This window comes from Marmota flaviventris, chromosome 14 (assembly GCF_047511675.1).
Source record: "Marmota flaviventris isolate mMarFla1 chromosome 14, mMarFla1.hap1, whole genome shotgun sequence".
Classification (NCBI taxonomy): Eukaryota; Metazoa; Chordata; class Mammalia; order Rodentia; family Sciuridae; genus Marmota; species Marmota flaviventris.
In genome coordinates, this window is record NC_092511.1 from 44,920,879 (window position 1) to 44,944,226 (window position 23,348).

Below are 23,348 nucleotides of genomic sequence, written 5' to 3' on the forward strand. Positions count from 1 at the left end.
CAGTTGGTAGAGTGCTTTCCACACATGCACAAGGCCCTGGGTTCAATCCCCAGCACCACAAAACAAACAAACAAACAAAAAAAATTGTTATTGATGTGTAAGCCTTGAGTTTAATCCCCAATACTACAAAACAAACAAAATCCCTGTTGACTATGAAAATAAAGATGGCTCTACAAAGTTAGGGATTTTAAAAAAAGGAAAACAAAGTTTAGTTTTACAAAAGGATTGTATTAGGGGCTGGGGACGTAGCTCAGTTGGTAGAGTGCTTGCTTGAGTGCACAAGGCCCCGGGGTTCAATTCCCAGCAGCACATGAAAAAAAAAAAGGAAAAAAAAAAAAAAGAAAAGAAATGGCTCTTACAAACGTATTAAATTCATAATTGAACAATGCCTATTTGAATTTTGTATGCTATCTTTCGGTCCCTCAGCTATGGCAGTGTAATTGTAGCACAAATGTCACAGCTGTTCAAGCTTTTTAAGAAAAACCTTCACATAGCCAAGGAAATAAGAGGTTGCTCATTTGTAGTAATTTCAATTTGTGTGTGTGTGTGTGAGAGAGAGAGAGAGAGAGAGAGAGAGAGAGAGAGAGAGAGAGAGAGAGAGAGACTGGGGATTAAACTGAAGAGGGAGGGCATAAACCACTGAGCTATATGCACAGTCCTTTTCATTTTTCAATTTTAAGACAGGGTCTTGCTAAGTTTCTGAGGCTGGCCTTAAATTTATCATGCTCCTTCTTCAGCCTCCACTAGGCCCATCTTTACAGCAATTTCAAAAGACAAGAATCGGGATACCAGAATAGTGAAAAAAAGACATAAATGATCAGGTTTAATTACAATGTAGCAAAAAAAAAAAGTGTAGAAATTTTGTTAAATATTGTAACTTAAAAACTAATTAGTTGAATAAAACAAGAGAGACCAATACATGAAAATAAGAAAATTAGGTTTTTGAGTGATTCCATAGCTGCATGATTTTGTTATGGGTTTTTAAAGAAGAATTCCTTCCTTCCTACCCTCCCTCCTTCTTTACCTGTAAAAGGAATTGTACCAAAGAGTCTGTTTTTTAAAATTCTAAGTCCACATTATGGTTGGTATCACAGAGTGGTAATATAAATTTCAGATAAGAGGAAAACAAAATTAAAATATTTGTTAAATAAATATGAATTAAAATAAATATAAATTTGTTAAATAAATATAAATTAAAAATTTGTTAAGTAAATATAAATATTTTTTACCTATCATTTTCACCACAAAGTTTCTTGTATTCTGCAGCTATTGTCTCATGGTTTTTGTTTTCAAGCAGGATTTTTTCCTGTTCTACTTTGAGCATTTTTTCCAAATCTTCCAGTTGTCCTTTCTGTTTTAGTAACTGATTGTAACTGGAAAAAAATTAGGTATATGGTTTATAATATTTCCAAGAAAGAAAATATTTTAGAAATAAAAGTGAATATGTTAATAAGTATCAATAAAACACACGTAAATTTAAATATATTTCCTTCATAAATTACCTCTTAGATGTGTTTAATGCATAAGTTTATTATACTACTCAAAGATAATTTGATTTAAATTAACAACACAATGAAATATAATTAATTACCGGTCTTCAAGGTCTTTATGTTCCACCTCAAGATTTTTGTGGGCAGACTTAAGAGTTCCATGTTTAGAGATGAGAGATTCATACTCTGAAGCTTGCCGTTCATGAAGAAGTTCCAGCTTTTCATGATCTTTGACCAAAGAATCATAGAGAGATTTCAAGTCTTCTCGATCTTTGATTAAGGATTCATTTTCATTTTCTAAGGAAGACTGCTGGATTAGGAGTTGTGCATTCTGGTTCATAAGTGAGGTACTTTGGGAATTAAGGGTGGAATTTTCAACCTGTAAGAATGTGTATTATTAACAGACATAAGAAAACTAGTTAATGTTTTCTTTTTTAGAAACAAAAAATTACAATGCTAACTTAGGGAAGCTCTAAATCATAGCAGATATATTCATATTATACTAGAAAACTTTGGATTTAGCGTCCCAAAGAAAAAGGCTACCATTTCATTTTTATTTTGGAGTCATCATGATACATGTATGTACACACACACAATATACATATGTATAAATTAACGTGTGTATCATATGTATATTTTGAGTTGAATTTGAATTTTAATGCATAAATTTATTATACTACTCAAAGACAATTTGATTTAAATTAACAACACAATGAAATATAATTAATTGTCCCATTATATTTTTTGGCTATTTGTATTGAACTTATGAAAAAGTAAATAGTTTGAAATGCTAGTATATCATTTCTAGAATTTAAAAGTTGATAAAACTGAAAAAATTATGAGGGAACTTGTTTCTGTTCTTCAAGAAGTTTGTTTCTGGTACAGGGATTGAACTGGACCATATGACCATATCCTCAGGCCTTTTTATTTTAACACAGGTAAGTTGAATTTGTGATCCTCCTGCCTCAGCCTCCCAAGTTGCTGGGATTACAGGCGTGCACCACTATGCCTAGTTTGCTCTTTAAGAAGTTTTGATAAGAACTGTGCTTTTCCCCAATAGATTGTTTTAATAGAAAAAACAGTGAGTGACAGGCTGGGGCTGTAACTCAGGGGCAGAGCACTTGCCTAGCCATGTGTGAGGTACTGGGTTCCATCCTTAGTACCACCTAAAAATAAAGGCATTCTGTCCATCTACTACTACTACTACTACTACTACTAATAATAATAATAATAATAATAATAAATAAAGACAGTGATAGCTGGATGCCTGTAATTTCAGCAACTGAGTATGAGACAGGAGGACAGCAATTTTGATGCCAGCCTGGCAACTTAACGAGACCCTGTCAATAAAAACAGACAGATAGATAGGAAGGACAGGGGATGTAGCTCAGTGGTAGACCAGCTGGGGGTTCCATCTCCAGTACTGCCCCCTACTCCAGCCAAAAAAGAAAGATAACACTGGCAATGTTAAGTAAAAGATGGATCCTTTCAACTAAAGACAAGTCTGATGACAAAATTCCAATGTTGTGTGCTTTCAACTAACTAAACTACCGATAAAAAAGTTGTAAAAATGAAATATGGAATGGGCTGGGCTTGTGGCTCAGTGGCTGAACATTTGCTTCACATGTGTGAAGCACTGGATTCAATTGTCAGCACGGTACATAAATAAATGAATAGAATAAAGGTCCATCAACAACTAAAAAAATTTTAAATAAAAATGAAATATGGATACTCTAAAGCAAAGATTTTTACCTGATTAATTAGAATCAATTTATTTAAGTGATGGAAAGGTAATAAAATGAATAAAAGAAAAATTACCTTTACTTATTTAATTTTTGGTGAGTTGGGGATGTGGCTCATTGATACAATGCTTGCCTGACATAACCAAAGCCCAGGGTACAATCCCCAGCACCGTAAGAAAAACAAACAACAACCAACAAACAAAAAAAACAAAACAAACAAACAACAACAACAACAAAAAAAGGAGAGCCACTTATAAAATTTTTGGAGTGAATTAATAAATACATAGAGGCTCTCACATTTTAAAAAATGCTTTTCGAAAGTTTGGCATGGAACTAAATAAATATATTTTATCTTCAATTATTAAATGCACTCACTAAGAAACAATGTCTAGTTTCCCTTATTTTAACTATATAACTCAAGAGTTTGGTTACATATTCCAAAGACATTACATCACAACCTGAAGCTTGGCATTCTGTGTTTGAAGAGTAGTATTCTGTTCTTGTAATGACACCGTCTGCCGCTGAAGAGCAAGAATCTGAGCCTGCAAATTATTGTTCTGTGTTTCAAGTTGCTTCAGTTGAGTTTTCAAAGCTTGCTTCTCTGCTTGCAGTGTAGCATTCTTAACAAAGAAAGAAAGAAAGAAAGAGCCATCACATATATTAAAAATAAAATCAACATCAAATGTATTTCTTTAATGGACACTGGAATTTTATGCAATTAACATTCATCTAAGAAAAAAGGCAATAATAGTAAAAACTTAATATACTATTTTGCCTATGTCCTATTTGCTTTATAATGTCCTAAATATTCCATTCTAAATGTATTTAACCCAAGAAACTAGAATGAGATTTTCTGTTTAATGGGGTTTAGTTGTAGATGGACACCCTACCTTTATTTTATTTATTTATATGTGGTGCTGATCATTGAACCCAGGGCTTCACACATGCTAGGCAAGTGCTGTACTGCTGAGCCACAACCCCAGCCCAGTTTAATGGTTTTAATACTGCTCAAAAGTACTAAGGCTGTATCCAGCTAAGAGAGCGTGTCTTTTCTAATTTACTCAAAGCAAATATATACATAGGTGAGTGGTGGTCCTGGGGATAGCAGCAAAACTAAGTATTTTTTAAGTACAAATATATGGAAGAAAGCAGGTTTACTGAAACAATGTTATTCATCTATTTAAAAAATTTAGTCCATAACAGACCCAACAGATATTACATCTTTTCTTTATTTTTTTTTCACAGTATAAAACACTTAGTAAAACTCTTTTTCAATATAGAATTATGGAACATATTCATTTCAAATGGCCACATTTTAATTTTATAACAGGTTAATTACTACACAAATCACAGATCATTTTATTTAATGTGACAAACATTAAAATGCTTGTTATGGATAATACATGTTCAAGATTATTTACAAATTTCATAAAAAATAAATTGCCATCAAAAAGTATTAACAGCCAGGTATGGTAGTACATTCTTATAATCCCAGTGGCTTGGGAGGCTGAGGTAGAAGGACTGCAAGGTCATAGCTCGTCTCAGCAACATAGTAGGACCCTGTCTCAAAATAAAATATAAAAAAGGGCTAGGGATGTGGCTCAGTGGTAAAGTACCCCTGGGTTCAATCCCTGGTACCAAAACAATTAAAAAACCATAAATGAAGAATCTATCAGATATTAGAAATAAAATTTTAACACACAAAAAGGCCATAATTGCTCTATTGTCACTATAATATGCATAAAAAGTTGCAACCAAATCACAACATATCACTCTTACATATACTGAGAAACAAAGATAATACTTATTTTCATCTCATATATACTTCATGTCAATGTATAAAAGGCAGATCATAGATGGGTGCAGTGGTACACACCGGTAATCACAGCAACTCAGGAGGCTGAGGCATGAGGATTGAGAGTTCAAAGCCAGCCTTAGCAACTTAGCCAGGCCTAAGCAACTCAGTGAGACCCTGTTTTTAATAAAATTTAAAAAAGGGCTGGGAATGTTGCTCAGTGGTTAAGTGCCCCTGGGTTCAATATCTGGTGTCTCTCTCTCTCTCTTTCTCACACACACACACAAAAGGCAGATCATTATTTGATTCATATATTATATCATAAAACCAAAACTGAGGAAGAAAAATATTTCAAGATGCTTTTTGATATTGTACTCTTCTTTTGTTCATTTGTTCAAATAAAGGATGATATGAATTTACATTGGAAAAATATGAAATACTGATGTATTTACATACTATATTGGTACAAAAAGGTGAACAAAAAGACTTTAGAAACTAAATTGTATAAGCTCTAATGATTTATCTGAGTATCTCTAGAAATAAGAAAAATCCCTCTAGACTATAATGAAAAGAAGAGATAGCTGAGAGTAGAAAGGATATATCAGAAAATGAAAAAAAAAATTAGAATAAAAAAGTACAAAGTTAGCCAATGTAATACTGACAAATGCAGAAAAATTACCAGTTTATAACAGGGCTAACCATTTTTATAACCTTATCAATAACTGTCAAATGGCAAAAATGAGACAACCAAGTAATTTTTTTCTAATGAAAATTTATTAAGTCAATAGAAAAAAATGTATCACCTTATAGAACTTTACATGTGAGCCAAATTTTCTGAAATCTAGTTATGAATCCAAGTGACAGAAGTATATGTGTATACATGTGTATAAGTATATGTATATCCCTGAATAATTACATGTTTATAAATGGCTAATAAATATATGAAAAGATGCATACTTCATTCATAATTTAAAACATGTAAATTAAAATATTTCCTCTTATCACTTTAACACAACCTAAAATGTTGGTAATACCCCAAGTTCTTTAAAGATAGGTACTCTATCAGTGGGAATGAAAATTGGCATGAGTTTTAAAGACTAATACAAAAAACATCAATTAAAACACACACACAGGGCTGGGGTTGTGGCTCAGTGGCAGAGCGCTCACCTAAAATGTACAAGGCACTGGGCTCGATAAAGATAAAGATATTGTGTCCATCTACAACTAAAAAAAAAATTAGAAAACACACACACACACACATATTACCACTGGTTTAATAATTATATTGTAATTCAGCATCCCATATTTATACATGGATATTCCCTGCAGCAAAACCTAAAAATAACCTTTATGTTCATGAATGTAAAATTTATTTAAATAAACTATAGTAATATCCACACTATGGGATAATGTATACAGTCATTAAACAAAATGAGATAAAATCATATTTGCTAAAATTGGGAAATCTCCAAGATAAAATATTTGAAAAATGCAAATAAGAATTTTATATAGTATGACCTTAGAGGCATAAATTTATAAAAGAAATAAACTTCCATATACAGATAAGTCACAAACAGTTGGGAAGATAAAACCATTTACAGTGATTACTTTTGGATGACAAAGGAGGAATCAATGGTGTTAGGACTAATTTTTTATTTTAAAGCTATAAAATAAAAATGAGTGGTTTTTGTTCTTTTTTTTTTTTGGTTGTTCTGTTTTGGTGGGATTTTTGGTTACTGGGGATTGAACTCAGGGACACTTGACCACTGAGCCCCATATCCCCAGCCCTGTTTTGTATTTTATTTAGAGACAGGGTCTCACTGAGTAGCTTAGCATCTCAATTTTGCTGAGGCTGGCTTTGAACTCGTCAGCCTCCGGAGCTGCTAGGACTACAGGCATGCGCCACCGTGCCTGGCTTAGCTTTAAGTTTTTAATTAAGTACATTACTTTATGTTAAATTAAAAGAATAACAATTTAAAAATTAAATTAAAAAATAACAATTATTTTACTTGCTAGCAGGTTAAGTTTCTTAAGCTTAGTCATCTTTGAAGGTAAAATATTTATTGATGAAACAATTATCTGCTAAGGTGCAGTTTTTTTTAATAAACAAACTGCAAATTAATGAATAAAAAATATAACTTCACTAGTGAGGAACACTATGAAGAAACAATTAAGAAGTATGATAGTAAATTGTTTAGGTTGCAGATAGCTACTTCATTAGGAGAAGGGTCAGAGAAGACCTCTTGCAGGATATGTGATATAACATCTGAATGCTAAGGGAAGCCAGCCATGTGTTTGGGAAGGGTAAACAAAGAGAAAGGTCTCAAGGTAGACACAAATAGAAAAGATCAATATAATTAGAATTAATATACTTATTATGTGCCGGGCATTGTTTAATACTATTATTCTCAGATTTTAAAGAGGGACCTGGGTGCAGTGGTGCACACCTGTAATCCCAGTGACTCAGGAAGCTAAGGCAGGAGGATCACAAGCTCAAGGTAAACCTCAGGAATTTAATGAGACACTCATCAGTTTAGTGAGACCTGTCTAAAAATAAAAATAAAAATATGGAACTCAGTGGTAAAGTGGTATTGAAGCTCCGATTCAATTCAAGTACAAGAGGGTGGAAGAGGTAGAATAGTAGTGTAGTATAGGCAGGGCAAGACACAGTAAAGAATATTAATTTGATTCTAATTGAAACTGGAAGCCATAAAGGTTTTTAAATAGTGAAGTGACATGGTTTGGATTATATTAAAAAAGATCACTCTGGAATATTACTCAGCAATAAAAGAGAATAAAATGATAGCATCTGCAAGTAAATGGATGGAGTTAGAAAAGATAATATTAAGTGAAGTTAGCCAATCCCCAAAAAAACAAATGCCAAATGTTTTCTCTGATGTAAGGAGGATGATTCATGGTGGGATAGGGAGCGGGAGCATGGGAGGAATAGATGAACTCTAGATAGGGCAGAGAGGTTGGAGGGGAAGGGAGGGGGCACGGTGTTATTAATGATGGTGGAATGTGATGATCAATATTTAGCAAAGTACAGATATGAAGACACGAATTGGTGTGAATATACTGTGTATACAACTAGAGATATGAAAAATTGTGCTCTATATGTGTAATAAAAATTGTAATGCATTCCACTGTCATATATAAATAAAAAAGAAAGAAAATAAGTCATCTTTTTTTTTTTTAATTTTTAGTTTTTTTTAATGATGGATACAGACAATGGAGCAAAGGAGGATTTTTTTTTTTTTAAAGAGAGAGAGAGAGAGAGAATTTTTTTAATATTTATTTTTTAGTTATCGGCAGACACAACATCTTTGTTGGTATGTGGTGCTGAGGATCGAACCCGGGCCGCGCGCATGCCAGACGATCGCACTACTGTCATCTTAAAAAAAAAAAAAGATCTCTCTGGCTACTGCACTGAGAATGAGTTTGAATTGGGTATGAGTGTGAAAAAAAAGGAAGTGGAGATTGAAAAAAAAAGGAGAGATATTCTAATAGTTGAAACAATGAGATGATTATTATTAAATTATTAGATCTTAAGTCTTTTGCCTATTAGACAATAAATCAGTGAAAAAAGTACATGACAAAAGTACAAAATGACAAAACTAAAACCCCAGTTTCTAAATTTCTAATTTATCTAAGATAAATATAGCCAATTATACTTCCTCTCTTTCTTTTGGTACTGGGGATTAAACCCAGGGGCATTTTACCACTGAGCTACATCCCCAGCCCTTTTTATTTTTTATTGTGAATTTAAAGTTGCTGAGAGCCTTGCTAATTTCCAGAGACTGGCTTTAAATCCTCCTTCTTCATCCTCCTGTTTAGTCTCCTGAGTTGCTGGGATAATAGGTTTATGCCAACGTACCCAGTTACTTTTGAGGTGGCTTTCTTAAAGTAGGTTGCAAAAACACTAGAAAATACTGGATAAGATATATTCTTTGTTTGCTAATTAAAATATTAACAATGTGTTCATCTTATATAGACAAAATTATCGGATTTAATATACCTCTCTATATTACTATAACACTTATCCTGATTCACTAATTTATCTTTGATGTTTTTACACTTTATTTCTAAAACACTTCATTCATATTTTAAAAATTTAAAATTACTTACATTTCTTTCTACTTCAATTAATCTGTCTTTAACTTTTAGAAGCTCTCTGGTTGTTTCTTGACTTTCTCGCTCCCATTTGTTATCTTCACCAGTTGTTGGAGGAGAGCTCTGCACCATCCTTTCCTCATCTTGTCTCTGTTTGAGAGCTTCATAATTTTTTTTTACCTAGAATTTTATTTTTATGGGTAGAAAAATCAAAGTTATAATTCTCATTATTAACATAATCACAACTTGTGCTTTAAAAAATGAAAATCACTCCTTGAAATATTAGAAATTTGCTTCTATACCATGCTGCTATAATGTATTTTATAATTTCAAGGATTATAGTGTGTGATGAAAATGGCCCTTAAGAATAGATTAACTGGACACAGATATGCAGCTAAATACTAAGAACTCTTTGTAGAGATATTTATTATAACCCAGTTTAGAAATTTAACAGAGATTCCTATGTAAAGAAAAAAAAATGAAACTTTGACACATTAATAATTAGTCTTAAAAAGATTTCTAATAAGATTAGAAAGTATCTATTAAATGTCTGTTTTTTAATAAAAAGATATATTACCTAGAATGGATATAGATATTAGATATTTTTACACTTATCCTGATTCATTAATTTATCTTAAATGTTTATCATAAACTTTAAAATTAATCCTAAAGTTTGTGCTAAGACAAGAATATAGTTAAAATAGCTCAATATTTATTGCAGAACTAAGAAACCTGTAACTCAACAAATTAGTATTGCTATCAGTGAGTTAATGGTGTGACCCTACTTTGGGTACAACCAGAGAAGTCAAAAATTGTGCTCCATTTGTGTACAATGCATCAAAGAGCATTCTGCTGTAATGTATAACTTATTAAAACAAATAAATAAATTAAAAATAATAATGACAGATGAAAGAAAAAAGATGGCAAGAGAGAATGTAAAGTTTGCAAATGATCTAATAGTTGTTCTGGTATCCTGATTTTCTAAGTATTTTTCTTTTCACACCTTTTTAACAAAAGATGAGTGGGCAACATTTTCATTATCCTATTATACATTAATTTCCTACAGGGACTCTTCTAGGTTTAGAAAGGTCATAGATATACACCATTATTAAGGAGAGCTGAGAATAAAATTCAAGGTTTTTCATTTTTAGTCCATGGTTAAAATTAAAATGTCTCCTTTAATTGGACATGGTGGCATATGCTGTAATCCTAATCACTGGGAGGCTGAGGAAGGAGGATCACAAATTTGAGGCCAGTCTCAGCAACTAAGTAAGGTCTAAGCAACTTAGCAAGACCCTGTCTCAACATAAAAAATTTAAAAGGTCTAGGAATGTGGCTCAGTGGTTAAGTGTTCCTGTGTTTAAATCTCTAGTACAAAAATAAAATAAAGGGCTAGGGTTGTGGCTCAGTGGTAAAGCGTTTGTCTAGCATGTATGAGGCACTGGGTCTGATCCTTAGCACTACATAAAAATAAATAATACAGGCACGTTGGCGCAAGCCTGTAATCTCAGTGGCTTGGGAGGCTGAGACAGGAGGATCACAGTTCAAAACCACCCCAGCAATGGCAAGGCGCTAAGCAACTCGGTGAGACCCTGTCTCTAAACAAAATACAAAGAAGGGCTGGGTATGTGGCTCAGTGCCCCTGAGTTCAATCCCTGGAACCAAAATAATATAAAGTAAAATAAAATAAAATAAAGGTATTTTGTCCATCTACAACTAAAAAATATTTTAAAAAATAAAATGTTTTCTTTACCTTACATACAATTAAACCAAAATGTTTAACTTATGTTCAAACAAAAAATTAATAAACTGAATCAAGATAAACTTTGTAACAAAAAATGGTTAATTTAAATCAAATTAATTTTTATTAAATTCATCTATCAAAGTTTAATTAAAATACAGTGTTGCAAATTAGGTTATTATGAATTCAAGTTTAATGGTTCCCAAAGATAATGTAATCTTTAAGAAAAAAGTATGATTTCTATACAGTTACTAATACACAGATTTTTAAGTGAAATTTGGTGATTTTTGAGAACAGCACATACCCATGACAGAACATTTCAATCACTCTAGAAAGATCACTGCTAATTAGGCAACCACTGTTTTGATTTCTTTCACTAAAATTTAGCATTGCCTATTCTAAAAAGCCATATAAATGAAATCACACACTATGTAATCTTTTGTGTTTTCCCCAGCTATTTCTAAGCTTTATCCATGTGTTGAATGCATAAGTAGTTTCTTTTCTAATGCTGTGTTGTCTTCCATTATATGAATATATCAAAATTGCTTATTCAATTACCAATTAATGGTCATTGAGTTACTTCCAGTTTTTTAAAATAAAATATGACAAATCAAGGTATTATGAAAATTCAGTTGTTTTTATTCTCTTTGAATAAACAGAAGTAGAACTGCCATTTCAAAGATTAAGTATACGCCTGACTGTATGAGAAAGTGCTATAAAACTTCTAAATTAGTTATACCATCTTAAATTCCCAACAGTATATGTGATAGTTCCAGCTGCTTAAAAAACATGTTGTCAATACTTCCAGATAAATTTTGGAATCAGATTATTTTTTAAAATATTTTTTAGTTGTAGATGGACACAATACCTTTTTATAAATTTTATTTATATTAATTTTTATGTGGTGCCTTACACATGCTAGGCAAGGGCTCTACTACTAAGCCATAACACCCACCCTTGATTCTTAATCTATATATTAATCTTATTTGGATTTTCACTGGGATTATGCTGAATCAAGAGATTCATTTGGGGAGATCTGTCATTTTAACAATATTGAGTATTCCAATTCATGAATATGGTACTCTTTTCCATTTACTAAGATATTCTTTAGAATGCTTCTATTAAATTTCTTTTAACATTATCTAAAATTTAAATTTATAGTACGGAATTCTTACACATTAATTTTTTATAGTCTTTAAGAAGCTGGGTTGCTTAATGGTGTTTTAAAAAAATTATTTTCTAACTTTTCATTGCTAATATATAGAAATACAATAGATTATTACATATTAACTTTTATTTGGTAACATTGAGAAGTTCACTTTAGCTACAGAGATTTTTCTGTAAATTTTTCAGGATTTCGGTGAATAGAATCATGTCAGAGGCAAGTAAAAACTTTTTTAAAAATATTTATTCTTAAGTTTTAGGTGGACACAATATCTTTATTTTACATTGATGTGGTACTGAGGATCAAACCCAGCGCCTTGTGCATGCTAGGCAAGTACTCTACCACTGAGCCACAACCCTAGCACCCCCCACCCCGAAGTAAAAACTTCTAAAAAATATTTTAGTTGTTGATGAACCTTTTTTTTTAAAAAATACTTTTTTAGTTGTAGGTGGACACAATACCCCCACTTCATTCATCTTTATGTGGTGCAGAGGATCGAACCCAGGGCCTCACACTTGCTAGGCAAGCGCTCTACTGCTGAGCCCCCACTCCAGCCCGCCGATGGACCTTATGCTGAGAATCAAACCCAGTGCCTCACACATGCTAGGCAAGCACTCTACCACTGAGTTACAATCCCATTCCCAAATAAACATTTTTATTTCTTCCTTTCAAATCTGTTTATTTTTGCCTTGTCTTATCTTATACACTGATTAGGATAAACAGTACATTTAATAGAAACAGTGAGAGCAATTATTTTTGCTTTGTTTCTGATTGAAGGGGAAGAGTAATTAGTCTCTCACCATTAAGGATGATATTTGCTGTAAGTTATTCATAAAAGCCTTTTATCTGATTGATGAAGTCATTTTTACTTGTTGAGATTGGTATTAGGTCCTCTAATGACAATTGTGGATTTGTCTTTATGTAGTTTTATCAGTACTTGTCTCATGTATTTTAAAGTTTTTATTAGGTATGAATACATGTATCTTATTATTTTGAGCTAAAATTTCCCCTTTATTATTGGAAAATGAATGTCTTCAGCCCAGTTACTATTCACTGCCCTAAAATCAACTTAGTCTAATATTAATATAACCATAATAACATTCTTTCATTAGTATTAGAATGCTATATCATTTTTCCCCAAAGTTCTTCAGGTGGCAAATAATTGAGTCTTGCTTTTTTGTCTAATTTAATAATCACTGTTTTTAAACTGGGGTACATTATTAATATAGCTGGCTTAAAACTATCCTTTTATTGTTTTTATGTTTGTATAAACTATACTTTGTCCTGTTTCTTTTTATTTATTTTTGACTTCCAGTTTATCTTTTGGGGGTCATATTAGCTATACATCTTTGCCAAATTACTTCAGTGGTTATTTTAGACCTTATGCTATTCGTCTTTAACTTTTACAATCTGCTTTCAAGTGATATGCCTTTTCATGCATAATATTAGAAGCTTAGAACAATAGACTTTCAGTTCAACTGATGTGTGTGACAGGAAGCTAATCCATAGTAGTTATGTCAAAATGGCTGAAAAGTGGAAGACAATGAAAGAATAAGTTCTATCTTCTAGACCTGAAACACACATACACCAACCCATAGCCAAAGCCACTTATTTTCAAGCTGAGTAGCTTCATGAAAGTAAATTTTATTCGTAACAAACTGATACTATTTAATAGGATAAAAAAAACTTAGGATGTGAATTAGATTAAAAAAAATCTGGCACCAAATTTCACTTTATATTTTGGATAATCATTCACATTAACTAAGCAAAGTTGCTAAACTTCTGCCAACAATTCATGTTCCATTGCAAAATCTGTGACAAATATCATGATGGTGTAGCAAATGGTGAACAAAAACCATTTCCTTTTCTGGATGAAATTTAAATTTGGTTAACTGTTTTTCTAGAAACCTGCTAAAATTGTATAATTTTACTTGGTAAAGTTAGCATGAAAGAAGAACAGACTAAATATTAATAAAATGACATCTGCATTTTTATTTTATACTTTTCCATCCAAATGTTTATAAGATAAATGATAATTAAAATTCCTTCCAAGAAAATCACTTACTGTTTTAAGTTCTTGGCGCAATTGCTGATTATAATTTGTGGATTCTTCTAATCGAGCTTCTAAAGCAGCAATCTTTTCTTCTTTTATTTCAAGTGACTTCTTAAGAGTAGATTCTAATTTTGATTCCAAAAGTTTGTACCTACTATTCAAGTAAAAAAGTAACAAGGTCCATCATTGGAGAAAATTATTTTTAAAGATAACTTATGACCATAAATATTGCTGCCATAAATGAGTCTTATCAAATTCTTTCAGTGTTAAGAGGCAAATTCAATTATCTTGTCCCACTCCCTCTTTAAAACTTTCCCTGGTCATAAACCAACAAATATCAGTGAGTGAACATTGTTCCAGATTACAACTTGGATTGTCAGAAGCAATAATTCATGTTGAAAAAAGGAATCTGGAAAACTTAGTTCCCAAAATATTTCTTTTGCTTTTATAAGACTAAAATTGATAGAGAAAGGAAGTAAATGGATTCATTATATCATTAAACATTTGCCTATGATATTATTATGTAAAATAGTCATACAAGGACTCATGAAAAATTAAGACATAAAACTCGAAAAATGTAATGACATACTTGTGATACAAGATGCCAACAGGCAGATATAAGTGACTGTCAAATATTCTATTTGCCTTTCTGAATGATGTATCAATAATTAAATTATTATTAAATAATTTTTTTGGTATTGGGGATTGAACTCAGGGGCACTCAACCACTAAGCCCCTCAACCCCAGCCCTATTTTGTATTTTATTTAGAGATAGGGTCTCACTGAGTTGCTAAGCACCTCACTTTTGCTGAGGCTGGCTTTGAACTTGTGATCCTCCTGTCTCAGCCTCCCGAGCCACTGGGATTACAGGCATGTGCCACCACGCCTGGCTAAATAAATTTTTTAACAAAAAGGATGGTACACGAACACAATTTGAGAATGTATCATAAGCCAAGGATTATGATTAATGTATTTCTTTTATTTAAGGGTGCTGAAGTCAAAGATAAAACCAAATAAAAAGCTGAATATATATGAAATTTTATCACATTCTTTTACTATAATTAGTTTGTATGTGTGTATGTGTGTGTATATATATATATATATATATATATATATATATAGTTTCTATTCAGATCTAAAGTTCATTTAATATACAGAATAAATCTCACTCATTTTGGCATTGGCTTGAGTCAACAAAAATTCTTAATGAAATTTACTGATTTTGGATATGCTGAATTTGTAATATTTGAGTTGCTTCTGGGTGATCTTGATAATGATGTACAGAAAGTAGAGAAAAAGATCTCAAGTGAGATGATGGATTGGAATGTAAGTACACACAATGAATGGTAAGAGGCCTGAAAACATAACTCTAAGAAACAACTATATTGAAAGAGAAGACAGGATGAAGAGCTGTTGAAAGATAAAGTCAAGAATAATCACATCTGTTTACAACTCTAACTTTGCTACATTTCATCTATTTATACATTCAATTCACAACTAGCCTATATATTCCTTGATAGGACAAATAAGTGTCTTTAATAATACCTGTATCTTCAAAGAAGGTCAGAAGAAAAGACATTAGGAAGACTAGACTAATAAAGGAATTAGAGATATCATCTGAGACTGATACATATAAATTCCAAGTTGGAGGAGATGAAAGGTTAAAGAAATTTATGTCTATAAGCTTTTCTTTTCTTTTTTTTTTTTTGATTTTTAGTAAGTAATTTTATTGGTAATTGAGGAAAAGTTGGAAATCATTTTCAAACATAAGATTGAAAGTTTATTTTTGAATCTTTTTGTTTATGTCTGCATTTTATATGTCATATCACTTTAATTCTCTCTTTGCTGATCTTTCTTTTCTTCCTTCCCAAAGAAGTAAATTCTCCTAGGAACGTTGAATTTTTCTTACCACAGGTTAGACAACATAGATGTGATTTGAAAGGTCATTTGGTCTTTTTTACACTATTTTCAAAATGATTCTCTCCTTTGGAATAACAATGGATGCTCACTTTTAAATAAGAAACAGATTTGAATTTGTTGGTAACCAATTCATTTTGTTAATTCACAAATGGAAATTTCATATTTCATATCCATTAGTGGGAAGCTAAAAAGTATGGCCTTATATCAAAAGGCTGATATGAACTTTTAGTTTAGGATCTTATATGTATTCATTTGAAAAAGACAAAATATAATTTGTCTTTTATTTATTTTTTTTTAATTTTTTATTGTTGGCTGTTCAAAACATTACATAGTTCTTGATATATCATATTTCACACTTTGATTCAATAGATGAATGGATAAAAAAAATGTGGCATTTATACACAATGGAGTATTACTCTGCATTAAAAAATGACAAAATCATAGAATTTACAGGGAAATGGATGGCATTAGAGCAGATTATGCTAAGTGAAGCTAGCCAATCCCTAAAAAACAAATGCCAAATGTCTTCTTTGATATAAGGAGAGTAACTAAGAACAGAGTAGGGTCGAAGAGCATGAGAAGAAGATTAACATTAAACAGGGATGAGAGGTGGGAAAGGAAGAGAGAAGGGAAATTGCATGGAAATGGAAGGAGACCCTCAGAGTTATACAAAAGTACATACAAGAGGAAGTGAGGGGAAAGGGAAAAATAATACAAGGGGGACAAATGAATGTCAGTAGAGGGGGCAGAGAGAGAAGAGGGGAGGGGAGGGGAGGGGAGGGGGGATAGTAGAGGATAGGAAAGGCAGCAGAACACAACAGACACTAGTATGGCAATATGTAAATCAATGGATGTGTAACTGATGTGATTCTGCAATCTGTATATGGGGTAAAAATGGAAGCTTTTCTTTTCTTTGTGAAATAAAAGCTTACTTACCGAGAAAGAAAACTTAAGGACTTAAGACACTTCTTTCCCAGTTTCCTTAACCTAATCACAGCTATCAATTGCTTTCAATCTCATTTCTTGAAAGTTTTAGTTCAACATATACTCTTATCCATCTAAATTTACATGACTTTCTGATCAAATAAAAAAACATTTTCTCATAAAATACCTGTAATATTTATTCAACATGATAAATTTCTATAGTATCGCCATATGGTAATACAATATGGTTGTCTGACTTAAACTGACAGAATAAATATCTGAAACTATTTCTCTTTTTTATTATAGAGCTAACCTTTTTTTAAAAAATATATTTTTAGTTGTTGATGGACTTTTATTTTATTCTAATTTATTTATATGCAGTGCTGAGAATCAAACCTAGTGCCTCACATGTATGAGGCAAGTGCTCTACCACTGAGCCACAACCCCAGCCCCTGGAGCTAACCTTTTTAAGTGTCTATTTTCTTTTAAATATTCTCAAAATTACATTAGTAAATACTATATAATAAGCATTACTTTTTCATAATTGTATTTATGTTAATATAGAATATTAATACTTGAACAGTAATAATAGGTAGATCAAAAAATATAAATTACATTATTATAAAAGTTCCAATAAATTAAAATCTAATCTATATAGAACAATATTCTTGGGGCTGTGGCTGTAGCTCAGTGTTAGATAGCTTGCCAAGCCTTTGAGGCCCTGAGTTGTATCCCCAGCATTTCAATAAAGGAAAAAAAAAAAAGAAAGGAAATAGTATTTTTAACAATGTAAACTTCTGTCCTATCTGGAACCACACAGCCCAGGATGCTGGATATTAGACTACTTGAAAATGAAATTAACCCTAGTTGATAGACTGTAATTACCAGGGAAAAACAGAAATTTTCTTTAAATATATATTGATCATTTTTTAAAATTAAAGGGATATGAAGTAATTTCCTATCTTGTTTGTAAAACTTTCATTTTTCCACATCATTTTTATACTTTAATCACTTCTCAGTATATTTTCCTTTGTTTCATACTTTTCCTGAATTTCCTTTTTTTGTGTGTGTGTGGTGCTAGGGATTGAACCCAGAGCCTTGTGCATGCAAGGCAAGCACTCTACCAACTGAGCTATCTATCTCCCCAGCCCTCCATTTCCTTTATAGTCCACATTTTGGCAAACAAAATAAATGAAAGAACTGAAATAGGGAAGATGGGGTTAAAAAACAAAACAAAACTGAGGTACTTAAGCACATGATTCAGATGAAAAATAACTTGCTTATCTATCTGTTGTTTTGTTGTGCTTCACAGGTGATTACAGCTCCTGATCATCTTCTACCTGGGTGGCCTCCTGTTTTTTCTATTTTTTCATTGCATTTACATAATAACATTGTAACTTTTTTTCTTATATTGATATTAGGTGTCTTTGATAGTTTTTTTCTTACAGAACTTTCTGTAAGGGAACAAAGGGCTCAGAAATGGTGAAATACATAAATATTTTCTGTATCTAGTACAGGAAGGAATTCATGTTGGGCCAAAATAATAACAATAATTCCAACTTTTTGCAAAACAGACTTTGTACTCACTCACTCACCTGTCATCAGTACTTTGTTCATCATGCAACAGTCTTTCTTTATTTAACCCTATCTTCTCAAGTTCATGAGTTAATTTTTCAAGATCATTATTCATTTGTTGAGTCTTCAATTTTTCACTCACCAAATCCTTATTTCAAAAGGAATGCACAACTCACTTAAGTGTAAGAACATTAATATCTAGAAAGTCAGCCAAGATTCTAATTACTATCATCCAGAAATACACATAATTTGACCAGGAAAGACAGAAATATTGTCATTAAATCTTTTATCATTAAAAAAGTCAAATGGCAAAATTATAACTCAGTTGAAACATTTTTTCCTTCTTTTCTTGTGCTAATGCTTCTTAAACCCTAATGTTAAAACTAAAAAGGAGCAACTTTTTTGTGTGAATATACACCTCAGTCTGAAAATTATGAGGAAAAATAAATCACACATCCCATTCAGTCTTTAATGACAAAACTTTAGTGCCTACTTCTTCCTATGAATATATATTGGGTATGACATTCCTCCTCCACAACAAAACCTCTTCTCCTTGTAGAAGAGGCCTAGGATATTGACCTGAAGAACTAGGTAATGAAGTTCAGGCATAAGAAAACTGCTGTTCATGTCTATAAGACTACAGAACAACAGGGGGGGGGGGAATTGTAAAGGTCCTTCTCAAAGTCTCTTTAGAGAAACAGAGAGAGCACAATGTGACTTTTTGCCAGAATGCTAAGACATTTTAACTACATTAAAAGGGTTATAACATACCATATTGCACAGGGATGGGAAAAAAGAGCCAAACATGTTATCCTCTGATATGCACCATGTTTCACAGGAAACATTACCACATACTTATGAATTTAAGAATTTTTAATACACAGATCCAGGAAACAACCAGTTATTTAGTGCTGACCTTTAACCTGAACCTAACTTGTAATCTCTTGCTCTTCAAAATTCATGTGGCTCACGGGGCTTTGGAGCCTGAAAGATCTGGGTTTGAATCCAGAAATTCAACTCTGCCATTTATTAGCTGTGTGATCTTGAGTAAGTTACCGAATGGTTTTTAACTTGTTTTTTAATATGGAAAGTGCAGGTAATACCTACAAGGTTTGGTTATAAAAGCTATATAAACACATGTTAAGTACAACTTAAATCCAAGTCATTAGGCCAGTCAATACTTGGCACAAGGTATTCAATAAACAGAAGCTAGTATGCTTCCTATTATACTTAGCATTTAGTGAGAGTCCTGATCAAATATCTTAATATTAGTTTAAAAAAAGTTATAATATATTATAATATAATGAATCAGATACCTCAAAGAAAATTTATTACTGCAAATCATTTTTCCCTACCCATTTGATAAAGTTTTATTAGAAACTATAAATCTCAAGACTTAAAATATTAAGCAGCATAGAGATTTGGTTAGGAATTACTACAAATCTTTAAAAATACAATTAATATGTACTTTTTAATAAAAGTAGGAAACCTGAAAGCTGTTTCTAGTTCTAATTCCAAAATTCTACTAAACCATAAAAAAGATGATACAAATTACTGATGGTATCCAATAAAATTTAAATCTTGAGTTAAAAATATAAAAAATATAAGCTTTAAATTTAAGTAAGTATATATTTACCTCACGTAATGTAACCAAAGTTTTTATATCAATAGTTGCTCTTTTCACAAGTTCTTTGTTTTCTTTCTCTAATTCTTTTAGACGAACACAAGATTCTTTATATACACCAATTTCTTTAAATAAAGTTTTATTTTCTTTTTCCAAATTTCCAATCTTCACATTGTTTTCTTCTAAAGTGGTATCTTTTATTTCTGCTTGTTGTCGGAGTCTCTTATTTTCCTTCTCCAATTGTTTTTTATCTTTTTCCAGTTGAGATGTCTCTTGCTCTAATGATTTATTTTCTTTTTCCAGTTGTTCTAGTCTTTTGCTAGATATTTTCAATTCCTCTAGGTTTTTTTGCAATGTTTGATTTTCCATCTCTAAGTCTTGTAGTTCACTTTCTAATTGTTGAATTTTTTTATTGCTATTTTCTAGAGCTTTCTGTAGCCGCTGATTTTCTGTATCTAATCCCTGGTAACTAACTTCCAAACGTTCTGTTTTCTTGAAAGATGCTTTCATAAGCTCCAAACTCTTCTTAAGTTGCTCTTTTTCACTTTCCAGTTCTTTGTTTTCTAATTGTAGCTGAGCCATTTTCATGCTGGCACACTTCAAAGATTCCACATTCCTTCGCAGTTCTAAGTTTTCCTCATCAAGTTGGGAATTCTCTTTTTCTAGGGATTCTAACTGAAAAGTAAGATTTTTAAAGCTATCCAATGTTTTTTTTAATTTTCTATTTTCTCTTTCTAGCTCTGAATTTTCATGTTCTAAGGCCTCAATTTTTTCACAAGTAATTTTTAAATTAGTTATCTTTTTCTGTAACAACTCATTTTCTTTTTCAAGATGATGCAACTCATTTTCAAGTTCTTCAGCTCGTTCTCCCTTTTCTTTATAATGCTCCAATTCTTTTCTAATTTGCCTTTTTTCAAATTCAATCTTGCTTAGCTTGCTACTTGTTTCTTTGATAGATTCATGGAGAATCTTATTTTCTTTTTCTATGTCTTTCACCCTTGCTTCAGCACTTATCTGGGAGCGCTGCCTTAAGGAAGACACTGTTTGATTCAGATGTTCATTTTCCTGTTCCAATATTTTAACCTAATTTTTAAAAATACAAAAAGAAAAATTTAAACTATAGTGAGCAAAACTCAAATATTCTGAATTACATAATTTTTATTTTCTAAAAATGAACAGGGAAAAGACAAAGGAGTACAGAATGTATGTATGTCTTATTTTAAATTCTGACAAATATTTATTTACTAAAGACTGTTGTATATATATATACTGTCAGGTTTATTAAAGTTCATGTCTTTAGAGACAATATAAATGAGACAATCTAAATGAGTGGTTGAGATAGACATTCATAATTATGCAGTAAAATATGAATTAATAAAAATTATCTTCAGATTGTTTCAGATTATTTATGCTTCAAATTCAGATATAAATGTAGGTGAAATAATGTGCGCATGCCTCCTTACAGACAGGAAGTTTTATTTTCAGGTAACCATTTTTGCAATGCCTGTGCATACTGGGTCCTCAATAAATATGTACACATTATATTTGTTTATATATATGGGTACATGTATGTGTATGTTCATTCCTAAAATAATAAAAAATTCTAGTTAGGAAACACCTAATAACAAAATTACCTAGTACATTTGATAACCAATTAATCCAATTTGTAGTATAGCCCAAAACAATTGGTCTCAAAACTTAGCGTGTTAAATAATCCTTCGAAGTTTGTAAAAGTACCTGCAGGAATTTCTGTGCCCTAAAGAAATGTGAATTTTTACTTGTGGTCTTAGGACTAACTACTGCCTGGATGATATAAAAGAAGCAAGTAAAAAATAAACAAACATTTCAAAAGCCAAGATAATCTATTCACTTTTCTCAGATATAAAATAAGAATGACTAGCAAACTTGACAGTAGTTAAGATGTCTGCTGCCACCATCCTTCTTCCTCTTTAAATAGGGTCACAATACACATGCATTTCTCTAATTCCACTCAGATTTCAAAATCTGCATTTCTACTCCACAGACATTTGAAGGAATAGGTGCTGCAAAATTTTATGCTAGATTACTACTAAGCACACAGGCAATTAAAAAAATTTTAGGTTTTCTTTTCACCTTTCCTGAAACAGAAGGGATAGAAAATGATGTAGAATTACACAGTAGTCCTTCCTTATCCATGGGGAATACATTATAAGACTCCCAATACCCACAGTACTGAACCCTGTGTGTACTCATCTTCCCTATATCCACACACCTATGATAAAGTTTCATTTAAAAACTAGGCATAGTAAGAAATTAACAATAACTTCCTGTAGATCTTACCAATCTTGGTGTATTTTTTTCTTTCCTTATTAATTCAAAAACTTTCACTTTTACATTTAAAGGAAGCATTTAACAACCTCTTTGACATATCTGAATTTGTAGCATCACTACTCTTGCAATCTGGAATCACTACTAAGTAAAATAAGGATTACCTGAATTTATTAACCACTATGATACTACAACTAGAAAGTTGATCTGATAATGGAAGTGACTACTAAATAACTAACAGACAAATAGTATGTACACAGGGTGAATATGATGGACAAAGGGAATGGCATAAGGTTTTATCTTGCTACTTGGGATGGCATGCAATTTAAAATTTATGGATGGTTGCAGATTATGGGTAACTAAAACTGCTGAAATAAAACTGTGGATAAGGGGATAATACTACAGTTAATTTGAAAATCTAAAAAAAAATCTAAAATATTTCTCTTTAACATATAAACATTCTGTTTGCATATACTTTAAAGCCACTTGTTAATAAATTTTAAAATACATTGTTTGCTTAAGTAAGAAATTTATGAACCTGTCTCTCTGAATTTTCTCTAAGTGTTTCAATCGTTTTTTCAAGCTGAGCTTTCTCCTTCATTAGATCCTTGCTTAAATTCTGACAATTCTGAAGACTTTGCTTTTCTTGAATAATCTCACTTTCAAGAATTTCAACCTAGAGAAAATTAAATCACAAAAACAACATTAACTATTTTCCAAAAGAGGAAACATGTCAAAACAAAATATAATGATTGATTTAAGCATATAGTTTTAATACCTAAAGGGTGAAATTTAAGAATTTAGAATAGAAAGTAAACTAATTTTAATAGATGTATAAAATATGCAGACATGATTATCTTCCTTATCCTCTGCATGTTTTAGGGCATATTTCTATTTCT

General features: G+C 31.6%; 1 protein-coding gene and 1 long non-coding RNA gene across 8 annotated transcripts in view; one reads left to right on the plus strand and one right to left on the minus strand.

The window, feature by feature from the left end:
• Positions 1-23,348, minus strand: part of Ccdc88a (coiled-coil domain containing 88A) — a 125,786-nt gene that overhangs the window by 25,461 nt on the left and 76,977 nt on the right. For 6 of the 7 annotated variants that reach the window (XR_011704344.1, XM_027934374.3, XM_027934372.2 and 3 more), the window contains 8 exons: positions 22,988-23,125; positions 20,155-21,225; positions 18,539-18,666; positions 14,112-14,253; positions 9,156-9,320; positions 3,691-3,852; positions 1,592-1,869; positions 1,230-1,373 (listed from right to left, as the gene is read on the minus strand). Coding sequence is in view for 6 of the 7 variants with exons in the window: in XM_027934374.3 (XP_027790175.1) it covers positions 1,230-1,373; positions 1,592-1,869; positions 3,691-3,852; positions 9,156-9,320; positions 14,112-14,253; positions 18,539-18,666; positions 20,155-21,225; positions 22,988-23,125 (2,228 nt within the window). In the remaining variant the exon portion in view is untranslated. The remainder of the gene's footprint in view (positions 1-1,229; positions 1,374-1,591; positions 1,870-3,690; positions 3,853-9,155; positions 9,321-14,111; positions 14,254-18,538; positions 18,667-20,154; positions 21,226-22,987; positions 23,126-23,348) is intronic. The other variant, XM_071601582.1, reaches the window with a different exon arrangement.
• LOC114091856 (uncharacterized) overlaps positions 1-23,348 on the plus strand; it is a 42,757-nt gene that overhangs the window by 16,263 nt on the left and 3,146 nt on the right. The gene's annotated exons all lie outside the window — the stretch shown is intronic.